The sequence below is a fragment of the Chenopodium album genome, chromosome 12 (genome assembly GCF_948465745.1).
Source record: "Chenopodium album chromosome 12, dcCheAlbu1.1, whole genome shotgun sequence".
In the NCBI taxonomy this organism is placed as follows: Eukaryota; Viridiplantae; Streptophyta; class Magnoliopsida; order Caryophyllales; family Amaranthaceae; genus Chenopodium; species Chenopodium album.
Genome location: NC_137845.1, coordinates 43,085,750 through 43,100,014, shown reverse-complemented (window position 1 = coordinate 43,100,014; position 14,265 = coordinate 43,085,750). Strand labels below are relative to the sequence as shown.

The 14,265-nt window shown below is 35.1% G+C and overlaps 1 protein-coding gene and 1 non-coding gene across 2 annotated transcripts; both read right to left on the bottom strand.

The window, feature by feature from the left end:
- Positions 1-734: 734 nt before the first annotated feature.
- Positions 735-1,320, bottom strand: LOC145572423 (histone H2B.11). The gene has a single exon (XM_081631397.1). The coding sequence runs from the start codon at positions 1,257-1,259 to the stop codon at positions 852-854; it is 408 nt and encodes a 135-aa protein (XP_081487523.1). The 5' UTR covers positions 1,260-1,320; the 3' UTR covers positions 735-851.
- An 11,354-nt stretch (positions 1,321-12,674) lies between these two features.
- On the bottom strand, positions 12,675-12,781 carry LOC145573459 (small nucleolar RNA R71). The gene has a single exon (XR_014097480.1). It is a non-coding gene; the product is annotated as a small nucleolar RNA R71 (small nucleolar RNA).
- Positions 12,782-14,265: the final 1,484 nt, after the last annotated feature.

Genomic DNA, 14,265 nt, shown 5'->3' with positions numbered 1-14,265 from the left:
TTTCAGTTTATACATTTGTACTTTTGTTATACTACGTCGAAAATTCAGAATATACTCATCATAATTCTTCCTGCAATTCAGCACTTAAGGTTAATTGATTCGATTTACTAGTTTGCATATGACCATATTCAATATCAAATCAAATCACATACCATATTTTGCATTAAAAGAGAATTTCTTTATCCCAAATTCCCAATTAAACTTCAAATTATTTATCAATCCACTAAATTTCTTATTCATTACGAGTATCAATTAGTGCTTTTTTTTTTTTTTTTTAGGAAGTTAGTGCCGTTATTAAATGGCTAATTTGCAAAAATTATACTACAACTTCAACACATGAAATTAATTTGATAATTTACAATTAATGTAAAAAATTTCACAAATATTGTTCAATAATTTACAATTCCACAATATTCAATCAAACATCAATGTATTGTATAAGAGATTTCGGCAAGAAATTTAACAATTAACTCCACAAATAATCAAAGAATTAAAAAATAGGACAAATGCTATTAACTCCACAAATAACTCCACAAACAATTAACTCCACAAATAATTCTATTTCCTGTATTCATCCAAATAATTCTATTTAACAAATAACCAATTAACTCCACAAATAACTCCACAAACAATTAACTCCACAACTAATTCTATTTCCTGTATTCATCCAAAATTCCAAGTTAATGATAAAAAAAAAAATAGGACAAAGGCAGAAATTGAACTAATTCATCAAATTAACCAACAAAATGTGATAACTCCATTGATATCCAAGCAAAACTATACACCAATTCCATAATAATCCAACAACATCAACTGAAAAAACGAAAAACATTAAAATTCAAAACCCTAAATTAAGAGCTAGTAAACTTAGTAACAGCCTTAGTTCCCTCAGAAACAGCATGCTTAGCCAATTCACCAGGCAAAACAAGCCTAACAGCAGTCTGAATTTCACGAGAAGTAATAGTAGGCTTCTTATTGTATCGAGCAAGACGAGCAGATTCTTGAGCAAGCTTCTCAAAGATATCATTTATAAAGCTGTTCATTATGCTCATTGCCTTACTCGATATTCCGATATCGGGATGAACTTGTTTCAGAACCTTGAAGATGTAGATTTTGTAGGTTTCTACACTCTTCTTTGATCTCTTCTTCTTTTTCTCCCCTAGTGCTGCTTCTTTGGGGAGTTTCTTTTCGGCTTTCGGCTTCTTTTCAGCATCAGCAGGTTTCTTCTCTGCTGGCTTCTTGTCTGCCTTTGGCGCCATTTATGGATGAATTTTAAGGTCTTTGAGAGAGAAATTTGTGAGAAATGTGTTGTGTTTTGGAGTGAAGTAGTGGAGTTCTGAGACAGAGGATTTGGGTATTTATAGAAAAGTGTAGTGGAAGGCGATTGGTTGGATTTCAGTGACACGGATCGAGGGTATTTTGCCGTTGATTTTTTGAGATATGGTATAAATGGATGGTTGAGATTGGTTTGTGATTTTTAGCAGGAGAGTTTATAAATGAACTGAAATTTTAAAATGGGGGTGGGTTTTGAAATGGCGGTTTAATTTTGAACTTTGTGAACGACTCAATTTTTATTTTTCTTTAAGAAACCCAAGGAGGGCTACTATTTTATTAAATCACTAGTTTTGGCTCCGTATAATGCACAATAAGATTATTATTAATAATAATAGTCAATTAAAATTAAATGATTTATATAATTTTTTTTTTTTTTTAAACGTGAATTTATTAATATTTACCCTTTAAATTCTTATGTGTTACATATGCTAGTTTTGTGTCCTGGGCGATACCCAGGTTATTTGTTGAATTTTAGGATAAACCTATTGGTTAAATATGGTTATATAATCACTTTTGATAATGTAGGATATTTAGACATGTGATATTATACTTAAATTATTTTTACCTATTAAAACTTATTTTTGCTAATTCCCTATTATTTTAAATATATTATAAATGGAACTTATTTTAAATAACTTTTTAAAACGAATTTGATGATGGAAATAGAACCGAGTTATTAGATTTTTATTAAAAGTTAGGATTAATTTTGTATGTGTGAAATATTAAAATTATATCGATAATAAAACTTTATACAACAATTTTATCTTAAAATCTATCCAAAAATCACTTACTTAGTATCATATGTGTCACAATAATACCTATTTTTCGTCTATGTGGCGCAACGCTTGGCGAAAAAGTAGAACGCCAAGTGTCACTGTCTCGTGGCTTGGCTGCGAGACCGGCTTTATATATTAGTGATATGATATATATAAATAAATAAATAAAATTATTTTTTTTGATAAAATTTTAAAAATAAAAATAATAGCATTTTGGAAGGAAAATTTTTCACAAATTATACCAAGTGTCCCCTCCAATAATTACTTTAGTTTAAGTATATGGACTAGTTTACTTTTTTTCTTTTTATGGTTTTTTTTTGACAAAAAGAAAATGGATTTCAATAATATAAGATAGTCAAACAGCGAGAAAATACAAGTTAATATCCTATATATATTAACAAAACTTGTTAATATCAAGGCTACTTTTGTAAATTTAGCATCCACACTAAGGGTAATCTTGTAAATTTAATGGCCAACTGTAGACACCTGATTGTGTCTCCCCAAAAATCAAACCCAATGATGAGTACTTTTCACGTCATTAATTATCGAATGAGGTGAAATATGAAAGAGTCTCGTGGTGCACTTGTTTTTAATAAAAATACTTCTTTCTGTTTTCAAAATCTTTCTTTTCGTACCTTATTTATGAAAAATGTCCAGTCCTATTTATTTTGGTCTTTGATATAGGTCCAATAACTGTGTAGTTGGATGGGGCTCAAAAAGAGCTTTCCAACGATATATTATAAGCCCAATTCCGATGAATAATGAGAAAGTTATGACCAAAATACTAAATTGGCCCCAAAATGATTTTATATACGGCTCAATGATCAATTGGAGGGCCCATTAATTATTATTCATTAAATTATTAGAATTGCCAATTTTCTAGAATAATCTAGGAGGTTATTTTAAGTTCTAATTGAATTAGGATTAATAATTACACTTTTATTTTATTTTAGAAAAGATAATAAATTTAATTTGGAATAAAACAAATATTTTAATGATAAAATTGATCTAAGAATAATGATAATTACGGAGTCTAATCGTCTAATTATATTAGAGGGAGGACTCCCACTACAAAAAAAAATGAGAATAGGCAACACTTAAGATTGCAACACTTACAGAAATGTTACTCTTTATAATCTAACACAACAATATTTATTTCTTACCTTGAACTAAAGTAACAGGAAAAAAAAAAAAAAAAAAAAAAAAAAAAAAAAAAAAAAGTGTTGCTCTAGACTATATAAGGCAATAGTCGCTTAAAGTGTTACCTTTTTCTTGTCTAAGACAACAAACATAATAATTGTTGCATGAAAAGATAACAATAACAAAACTATTGTTTGAAAATATAATATTAATATCTATGTTGCCATCTATGGCAACATTTATATTAAAAAGACAACATAATTTAAGATGTTGCTTTTATGGCGAGTGTTATGTGTGTGGGTGTATATGTATATATACATACATATATATGTATATACATATATGTATATGTATATATATATATACATATATATACATTCGATGGTGTTCCCTAGCTTGCGGAGGACTGTCACAGCAGAAAATTGAAGACAGCTACAAGCGGAGGTGTCTTCAACAATATCCCCTAGCTTGAGGAAGGTCGTCACAAATGCAGCAATAAATTGGTTATCCCGGAGACGTGTGCTCGACGGTGCAAGATACACGTTTCTTAACTCTTATATCTGTTTAACTAATGCTAGTTTGCAGGTATCGGAGTTAAAAGAATGATTTAGGATCGCAGAACGTTCTGAATCATTCTCCGTCCCTATCGCTACTTTGGCTTTTGTTTTCGAAACTTATGTTTCTCCAAACTCAGTCAAAGTGGGGGCTTCTATAGACACCTTATTGTGTTTCCCCAAAAACCAAACCCAGTGATGAGTATTTTTCACGTCGTTGATTATCGAACGAGGTGAAATGTGAAAGAGTCTCGTGGTGCACTTGTTTTTAATAAAAATACTTATTTCTGTTTTCAAAATCTTTCTTTTCGTACCATGTTTATGAAAAATGTCCAGTCCTATTTAGTTTGGTCCATGATATGGGGTCCAATAATTGTGTAGTTGGATAGGGCTCGAAAAAAGCTTTCCGACGATATATTATAAGCCCAATCCCGATGAATAATGAGGAAGTTATGACCAAAATATTAAACTGGGCCCAAAATGATTTTATATACGGCCCAATGATCAAGTGGAGGGCCCATTAATTATTATTCATTAAGTTATTAGAATTGACTTTAATTTTCTAGAATAATCTAGGAGGTTATTTTAAATTCTAATTGAATTAGGATTAATAATTATACTTTTATTTTATTTTAGAAAAGATAATAAATTTAATTTGGAATAAAATAAATATTTTAATGGTAAAATTGATCTAAGAATAATGATAATTACGGAGTCTAATCGTCTAATTATATTAGAGGGAGGACTCCGTACAGTTTTTTATCACAGTCGCGCCATCGAGCTGCGAGGAGTATATCGCGTTGCGATAGTCTTATCGCAATAGGAGCAGTTTTACTCCGAGTCGAATTCTGACTCTTTTCTATTGTTCCGGATGTTTTTCTCTATAAATAGGGTCGTTATTTCCCCGTTTTCAATCATCAACAATCATCTATTCTCTTCTCTCTTTAAGCTAGAAGCTTATTCTTTCTCTCTCTTGCTTTCTAAACCTAGTCTTCTAAACACAATACCGCATTCACGAGTCTTAGACGCACATAACTAAGCTCGAAGTTGCCTTCGCCCTAGACGTGAAAGGTTGATAATTTTTGAGGGTTTGGTCCCAAATCCCTATTTCCATTATTTAAATTAATTGTTTGATTTAATATTTCATTGAAGTTACTAACGTGTGTATTGTTTTGATAGAAAGAGATACGAGGCAACAAAGTAAGTTGTTATATTTTAACAGAAAGCATGCTTAGATTGTTATAATTCCTAGTATCATGTTAGGATGCTTTTATTGCTTTCTAGTATCATGTTTAGGTTGCTTCCTATTTCTTATATCATGCTAGTATCATGTTAGGAATAAAGCTTTGATCTTTATTGTTTAGTGACATGCTAGGATTTGTTATTAATCTTGTTAGTATCATGCCTAGGATCTTGCTAATATTATTATGCTTTATTAAGATTATTATGATGATAATTTGTTGATTTATTATGTTGCTTGATATTATTGTTATTGCTTTATCACGCCCTCTCTTGCAGGTTTACAGGGAATTTGTACTTGAAATCACGCTTAATAAGATAATTAATAATTTTATTTAGAGTAATATGATTTTAATTCAAGTGATCGCCAATAATAGATTCGTTTGTGCATTAATAATCATCCAACATAGATTAAACAGGTTTAGGGTTAATATATTGATTGTATGTTAGTCAGAAAGCGCACATGAATATGAGAAGAATAAAGTAGAGGCCTATTTTTAAGGCAGGTTCAATCTCTTTTTGGTTGGATTTGTACCTTCATCCCCGAATATCCAGTCCTAGTTCAAGACCACTATGGAGTTAGCGATCTCATGGATCGTGAAGGGGTGTAACCTTCACCTTATGAACGGTTTACAAGTTCCTAAAACTTGTTGGCGACTCTTTTGCTCTAGCTTCTTTCCCTTTAAACGCCACCATACTTAAGTGTATGATCACAGTGGGGCTCAAGTATGGGATGCTTGAAATATTCCCTACAACAACCCCCCTTTCTCTCCCCCTATCACCACCACACAACCACTAGTACCACCTGCTGCACCATCGTACGACCCTTAGCTTTGCCAGCCGACCACCACACAATCATTAGCACCACCGGCCGACCCTCACTGAGCATTAGCACCACCATTATTCGACTGTCGCATCACCGCGATGAACACCACTAGCATGAGTGAATCCCTTTCCCTAAGGGGTTAGTATGACCTACTTTTAATAATTTGCTACTATGATGTCGTTTCTGATTTAGAACCGTGAAGGTGGTCAATCTTGAGCATGGCCATGGGAGGGGAGGAGAGAGAAGGAAATAGTGGCCATGAGAATGGAGGAGAGTGAAGGAAATAATATCATGTGAGCGGGAGGAGAGAGAAAAATTGGTGATATAAACATGGCTTTGTTAATATAGGATATCAACTGGGTTTGCCTCCCAATCAGCACTTACAAACAATTTCTTGGAAATCTAAAATTCCATCACAAGTACAAATCACTTTAGAACTAATTACGTCGTAGATTCAATGAACAATTGCCTTAATAAAAAATTTCATGCGAAACGATACAATCTGTGAGTTAGCACTAATTCGACTTGAAATCCACTTATGAATAATTGTTTATGTGAAAATACTCATATGGTTTTCTGGATTCTTTCGGAGATTATGAAACCCTAAATATTAAATCCTCGACAGACAAAAAAATAAAGAAATTAAGTCTAATAGAATATTCACTATATGCTTTCAAAAAAAAAAAACGAATAACCACTATATTAAAGATGGGATCCATTTATTAAAAGCAATTAAAAAAATTTTGGGGCTTATCGCCAATAAAAACACCGGTGAAAGCCCCACAAAAATTCACTATTGAGACTAGAAGAACAGGGATGAAAGTGAAGGAGAGAAGAAGGAGAAGAGTGACGAAAAACTTTAAAAAATAAAAAATAAAAAATAAAAATAAAAATAAAAAAATAAAAAACAACAACAACAATTAGCAATGAAGGCTAGAAAAACCTCCAAAGGGGGAAACCTTAAAAAGAATTAGCATTGGTATATTTTATTATCTTTGTAATAGTAATAGTAATAGTAATAGTAATAGTAATAGTAATATTAATAATAATAATAATAATAATAATAGAGAAAATACAAGTTTATAACCTTGATAAGCAAAAATCGTTTATCACAGGATAGCGCTGTCTTTTCATGTGGTTTAGTAAGGGCATTTACGTCCATCAGCTGATGAAATCTAACTTGTGTCGAAAACGTCGTTTACCCACTACACAAGCAGCATTATCCCATTTTTTTTAACGACGTTATCCCTTGGAGTTAACGAAGTAATGGAACGTCCGTTACTCGTAACTTTACCCATGAGGTAAATTTTCTCACTATAGCACTCCTTCTGCTTTTGTTCATGTGACTTTTCATTCGAATTAGAATCTAGTCTACAATTTCAAAGTGTGGAAGTTGTTTTAAGGAATTTTCCGCCACCCCCAAATCGAAATTCGTGGAATTTGTGTCGTGCTACTACTGTACGGTTTCTGACCACCAGTTTGATACGATTATCTAAGGTAATTGATTGTAGTTGATTATACGTTTGGATGGACCCATACAAGTAACTTAACATTCTGTATTCACATGGATTTGTTTCTATGTGTGTGGTTTTCAATACAGATTGTTAAAGCTAATCTGATATGAGTTAATCTATATATAACATAAATGTTCATTCCCAGAATGTGTATTAATTGAAACAACTTTGTTATGTTCACGGCTCTTTAGGGTTTGGGTTGGCTATATTTTAGTTTGCTTATATTATTCGGATGTGCAAAGGTTGAAAATTCGAGATAATTTGATTATTTTCTTTTCACATTGTTAATGAATTTGGAATTTCGGTGCGAGTGATCACCCCCTATACAACTTGATTTGGTACTTTATTTGATTTATTCTCAATTGCATTGAATTAAATTAGGGTTATGCGTCTAAATAGATTGATTTTATTATTTTGAACTTCATACCAATAAATAGGCATTGGGTTGGCCGTCAAAGCGATTAAGGAATGACAACCAGGTAATATTGTATATATGGATCAAATATTTAATTGGATGTATGTCATGAATATTTTAGTTTTGTTTCGTTGTTCATCAATTAGACAATTACATCTTTATTGTCTAGCATATTTGCGGATCAAAGAGGAATTCGAAGGTTGTTCGACTTTCTCTCAAGTTATTTATTAAGGTAACATACGGTCCGTGTATGGTTGGGAAATTGGAAGTTGTATTAGTGTGTTAGTTTATTTTGTTGTTTTCTTATAAGACCTTTTAATTTAAAGCACCGTACTTTTAATCGTCATTATGAAGGAAAACTGGCTTAGTGTTGGCAGTGGAGTCAAGGAAAGGAGGGAAGTACTGAAAATCATTATTTTGGTAGCTATAAGGTAGGCATTAATCCGACTTTTTCCTTTAAATGTAATGCGTAAAAGGGGAAGTTCTGATTTAGTTGTTGGGCTGATTTCTTTCCAGTCTTGTAGGCACCTAACTTGACTTATCAAATTGAGTCTTTTGGAAGAATACGTCAAAAGTTTGATGGTAGACGTGTGATGAAGTGGGTTATGGAGATTGGCTTTGGTGGTTTATTTACCTTAGCTTAATGCATCTGCCCATGCAGCTTGCGTACTGGTTGCTCATTCATGTTGATCCGATTAATAACATCTTCACTTCTCCAGATGGGATGGAGTTTAGATTCTCATCGATCCAAGTTGTTACGGGGTTTTTCTGTGTCCTTCGGGAGAGTTACAACACCAAGACTGGAATCAGCTGCCTGAACTCGCAAAACCACGGGGACTCCGGTTGGTTGGAGCTCCGCCTCCGACTATCAAGTTAGAACCGGTCGAAGAATGTAAAAAGGTGCGGAAAAGGTAAAAGTGAGATTTTCTCGGATTTCGAGATCAGGTGATTTCTCTAATGTAAGAGAATTCTTATATGTTGTAATAAATTAACGTACCCCAGAAATGGGGGAAATCTCCCTATTTATAGGGTCATCGGGAATTGTGCCCCTGCCTAGGTTACGAAAACCTAGGACCGATGGGATATGTCGTTTTGAGGATTTCTAGGGAATTGGGCCATGAAGGCTGTCTTTTTTCCAATAACTGGGAGGGACACATGTCAAAGGGAGATTGATCCACTTGGAACCCCTCCTAAGGTGACACGTGTCGCACTCTAATAGGGCAACGTGTTATTGGTATTTTTACCCAAAACACAAGTGAACTGGGTATTAGGGATACCTATTGGTGAAAATGTTGTTCCAACGAAGAAAATGATAAACGCTAATATGAAAGTCAAGGTAGAAGGATTGTAGAAGCAATACGGGCAATCATCGGAGACCAGATCCACTGAATATGAAGGGCGTGTCTACATTGCAAAGGGTATTGTAACACCCTAGAATTGAAATTCCTTTATTTTAAAATACTTGTTTTGCTCTTTTTAAAACTCAAATAGGAAAATCTTAGACATTACCGCCACTGTGAAAACGGCTAAGGCAACTATCAAAGACACACAGCGGAAGACTATCTTTTAAAACATTCAAAACAACTCAACGTAAAACGTCAACCAACGAAAGTAAAGTCAAACCAAAGTAAAAAAAAAGTCAACCTACAACTTGGAACCATTGTAGGCCCTTAACAAAACCGAACCAATTCAAAACCTTTGCGTTAGTCTTACAAGCATAACATAATAAAAATAATTAAAGCAATAAAACATCATAAACTTATGGAAACTAGCATGATTCGCTCTTCACTCATGCCCATCATGAATATGCTTCATCACCTGAAAAGCTTCTCTCTACTTGTTTCCACTGTTCTCCATTAAGTCATCATAGGGCCAAGGTAAAGACAAGGCCAACAAACACACAAACACACAATCAAGAATGCTGAGTACATAAGCGTAATTAAACACACTAACATGCTATCACCTATCAACACACAACTTACCTTGTTGCACCTGTTTACAAGCATACAACATACAACACAACTCTCAATTAAGTAACTAATTGATTCATTTAGCATTGATTACGCATCAAACGTGTTTCCCCCTAACCTGCCCCAATAAAGGGGTACTAACACGGGAGCTAACCGTTCCAGTATAAAATAACCACTCGTAAGTGGCGGAATTCCTGCGCATAATAATAAAAGGAAAATACAGTGTCCTGTACTCCCAGTAGAAGTTATGGTCAAATATAAAGTCGCATAACTCCCCCCATATGTTCATACTCAAGGTATATACGTTCCAAGAGTTTTGGTGCGTAATCTCTTTCACTTTACGTTATTTACATTTTATTAAACTTGGTGATGACTCTCAAACCATAACACAATCAAACATTATAATTATCCAAACAATTTAACATTCTGATATGTCTAGTTTATGTAGTATTTTACCCCCGTCCCTTGGTCATTATTAGTAGTGTTTTTGGCTCTTTAGAGCCACTTTTATTACTAATATGTGTTTTCTAGTGTTTTCGTAGTTTTGGTTGAGTTTTGTAAGGAATTGCACCTTTGGAGTACTTTCCCGGGATTTTATGGAGCAACTACGAGCATTGGAGGAGCACGACCATCTTTCCTAGCCCAAGATCGGTTAGAGTAATCAAACCGGTGAATAAGGGATCGACTTGTGTGAAGACGAGGCATTTGGACCGAATGATTAAAGCCCCAAAGAGGATATTTGGTTTGGGCCAAGTTACGAGCCTAAACGAGGAGTCCAAGCGGCCCAAGGGTGTCCACCCGATGGTCCGCCCGGTGGTCCGCTCGATGGTCCGCCCGATGGTCCGCCCGGTGGTCCGCCCGATGGTCCGCCCGATGGCGCGCCCGATCGGGCAAAGAAGACTTATATCGTAACAGCCCTTCGCCCGATCAAAAAGGCGCGCCCGGTCGGGCGGTGTGGCGCCCGGTCGGGCGCGTGTCTCTGATAGATCTTTTAAGCATCGTTTAGTTTGTTTTAGTTTAGGATTCTTGCTGATTATAAATATGTTTTCGTTAAGCAAGTTTGGGATTCCTTCTTTTCTTTTACACTTCCTTATTCTCTCTTTACTTTTGTAATTCTTTCTCTTAGACTTTCTCTCTCTACTTAAGCTTATTTTCTCTCTCTACACTATATACTTTGTTCTTTACTCAACTCTTTATTCTGATTACTTTGGTAACGATTTCTTTTCTCTTAATCTCAGTTATTTATTTTATTCCTTCTATCATGTTTTATTTTATTGCTTTGATTAGTTTAGATTTAATTATGTGTGAGTAGTTCTTTTTCTAGGGTTTATGGGGATCCATAAATAATATGAAGGGGTAATTTATTGTTGTTAATTATCAATGCTATATTAATTTCCTATTGATTGATTTAATGCTCTGTGACTAGATTAGGCCTGATCTTTTATACATTGACATGAATATTTTGACTTTGCTTTCCGTTCGCTGAACAACCTCCCTGTTGCACCCTCCCGAAAAACTGCAGATCTAGATGCGAGATGATCCCGAACCTATTTCATAACCACCAACTTCGCTCGAGGGGGAACTCAGGAGTAGGACGCGAACGAGCAGATTTCCGGCCTCTTGCATTGCATTACCATAACGACAAGAAAAATTCATTAAAAAAAGAAAGATTGCTCTTGTGACTTGGATATTTTTGTTCCAAATTCTTCCTCTTCTTCTCCCGCTGAATCAAACTTTTCCTTGCTTGACAATATTGATTCGAGATTCGAGAGATGAGAATTGATGTTTAGGTCTAGTTTCAATAGGCAGGTTAATCTATAAATGGTTAAGTCGAGATTCGAGAGATGAGATTTAATACCGGTAGATTAATTCTGTGATTGTAATACGTAGCGAAAGCCCTTTATTATCTGGTTAATTGATGTATTAATGATTGGTTATTATGTTTTACCCTGGAATATTATTTATTGGTGAACCTATGCCCTAGGTCTTTAATTCATTGATTCCTCTTATTTTATTCTCCCTACTTATATTCTTCGTAGTATAATCTTTAAATCACAACAAATTGTTACTAATAATTTAGATTGCTATTAATTAATTAGGAATAGAAAGACTAGTTTCCCTGTGGATTCGACCCTACTTCCCTGTCTGCATAAGTTAGTGGATTTAGGTAATTGTTTTTGATTAGGTGATACGACTTTAGCCTGTCAAAATTTGGCGCCGTTGCCGGGGAAACGGTTATATTTTTTATTTCTAATTGTTTTTGTAGTCTAGATTATTTTCCTTCGTCCCGGAGAACATAAGTTCTTTGGGACAGTTCTCATATTTGTTGTTTAGTTCTTTGTTTATGCCCAGGTGTTCCAGATCAGGCTACATTCCATTCGATCCTGAGATCGAGCGCTCTTTCCATAGGCAAAAGAATTTATACAAGCAAATACCGGCGAGTTCTGGTGGTGAAATTCCTAGAGACCCTTCATCTGATTCTAGTGATCCAGACACTTCTTCAGAATCAGAATTAGAGATGGGAGAAAATCCATCTAAAAAGCTCAGCGACTATTCCCAGCCATCTTTGGCGCATTTTCCCCACCTTTCTCCTACGCCAGATCTCGAGGGAGTTCAATTCGAGATCAAGCCCCAGTTCATCACGATGATAGAAAGGAAGCAATTTAGTGGAGCTAAGGGTGAAGACCCAAATCTACACATTGCTGACTACTGTCAATATTGTAACACTATAAGGCAAGATGGGGTCACGCAAGACCAAATAAGGGAGATTCTCTTCCCTTTCTCTTTATGTGGAAAAGCTAAACTGTGGTTTAATGGTTTAAATAGAACTGCACTTGGCATTACTAATTGGGAGACTCTTGTTTTGAATTTTTATAACAAGTATTATCCTGCAGAGAAAACAGCTCTATTGAGAAGCGCAATTCAAAATTTCGCCCAAGAGCCAGATGAGTCACTATATGAAGCTTGGGAGAGATTCAAAGACCTGCAGAGAGAGTGCCCTCATCATAACTTAGCACAGTGGCAGTTGATACAAGCTTTCTACAATGGGATCGGAAATTCTTCTACAGCAATTTTGGATTCTGCAGCTAATGGGAGGTTTATGAACCTCAATGTTGATGATGCAGGTCAGGTTATTGAAGATATGGCGATCCATAATTCCCAATATGGGAATCCTAGAGGTTTTGCAAACAAGGGAAAACACCACGTCGATTCTGTATCCTTTTTGCAATCTCAATTAACCTCTATTTGTCAGAAATTGGATAACCTTACTACTGCTAATTCTAAAATAACTAATGTTTCTGCAATTGATAATAATGCTAATGATGCTTTCTGTGAAAATTGTGGAATTGTAGGTCATTGGGAACATGAGTGTAGGAGTTCTATGGAGCAGGTTAACGCTTTTCAGTCCATCAAGCAAAATAACCCATACTCCAACACCTATAATCCCGGGTATCGGAACCATCCTTACCTTTCCTATAGGAGCAGTAATGTGCAAAATCCCACACCTCCACCTCCACAACAACCAGCACCACCACCTCAGCAGAAATATTACCATCCCAATGCTGGCCAGAAAAACCAACCGCAAACTCCTCCACCACCTTCTGACCCAGCTTTATCAGAAATTAGAGCGATGTTAACTAGTATGCAAAAGCATATGGAGAGTAGAGACTCACAAATTGACTCGATTGTAGCCCACAATAAAGTCATAGATACTCAAATTGCACAGTTAGCCGCTGCTCTTCAGGTTCGTCCACAAGGAGCCCTACCATCGCAACCAGTACAACCCACAGATCAGGCGTTTGCAATTACCCTTAGGAGTGGTTCACACTATGATGGGCCTCCTATGCCCAAAGAAGATGAACCTGTTTCAACAGAAATTGCTAATCCTGATTCCTTTATACCAAGGGATATTAATCCTAGCCCTGCAGGGCTAAAGGGTAGTACTAATATTTCTGATGTTATATTGCAGGGTAAAACTCCAGGGAAGGTTGTAACTCAAGACAGGAGTAATGATGTGCAACAACCAATTATCAAACTACCATTCCCAAATCGAAATTTGAAAACCAAGGTGGATAAGCAGTTTGGTAAGTTCCTTGACATAGTGAAGGATTTGCAGGTAACAGTTCCCTTTACAGAATTAATCACGCAAATACCTTCATATGCAAAATTCATGAAAGAAATATTGACTAGGAAAAGGTCTATTAGTGAGGTAGAGACTGTCGCTTTTACTGCTGAATGCAGTGCCGTACTACAAAATAAATCTCCACCCAAACTAAAAGATCCTGGTAGTTTTTCTATCCCTTGTCATATTGGAAATTTAATGATTGATAATGCATTGTGTGATTTGGGCGCTAGTGTTAGTGTCATGCCATTATCTATGTGTTTAAAGCTAAAAATGGGTAAATTAAAGTCTACTAATATTACTCTGCAAATGGCTGATCGTTCTTCTAAATACCCCATAGGCATTCTAGAAGACGTCCCTGTTAGAGTAGGTA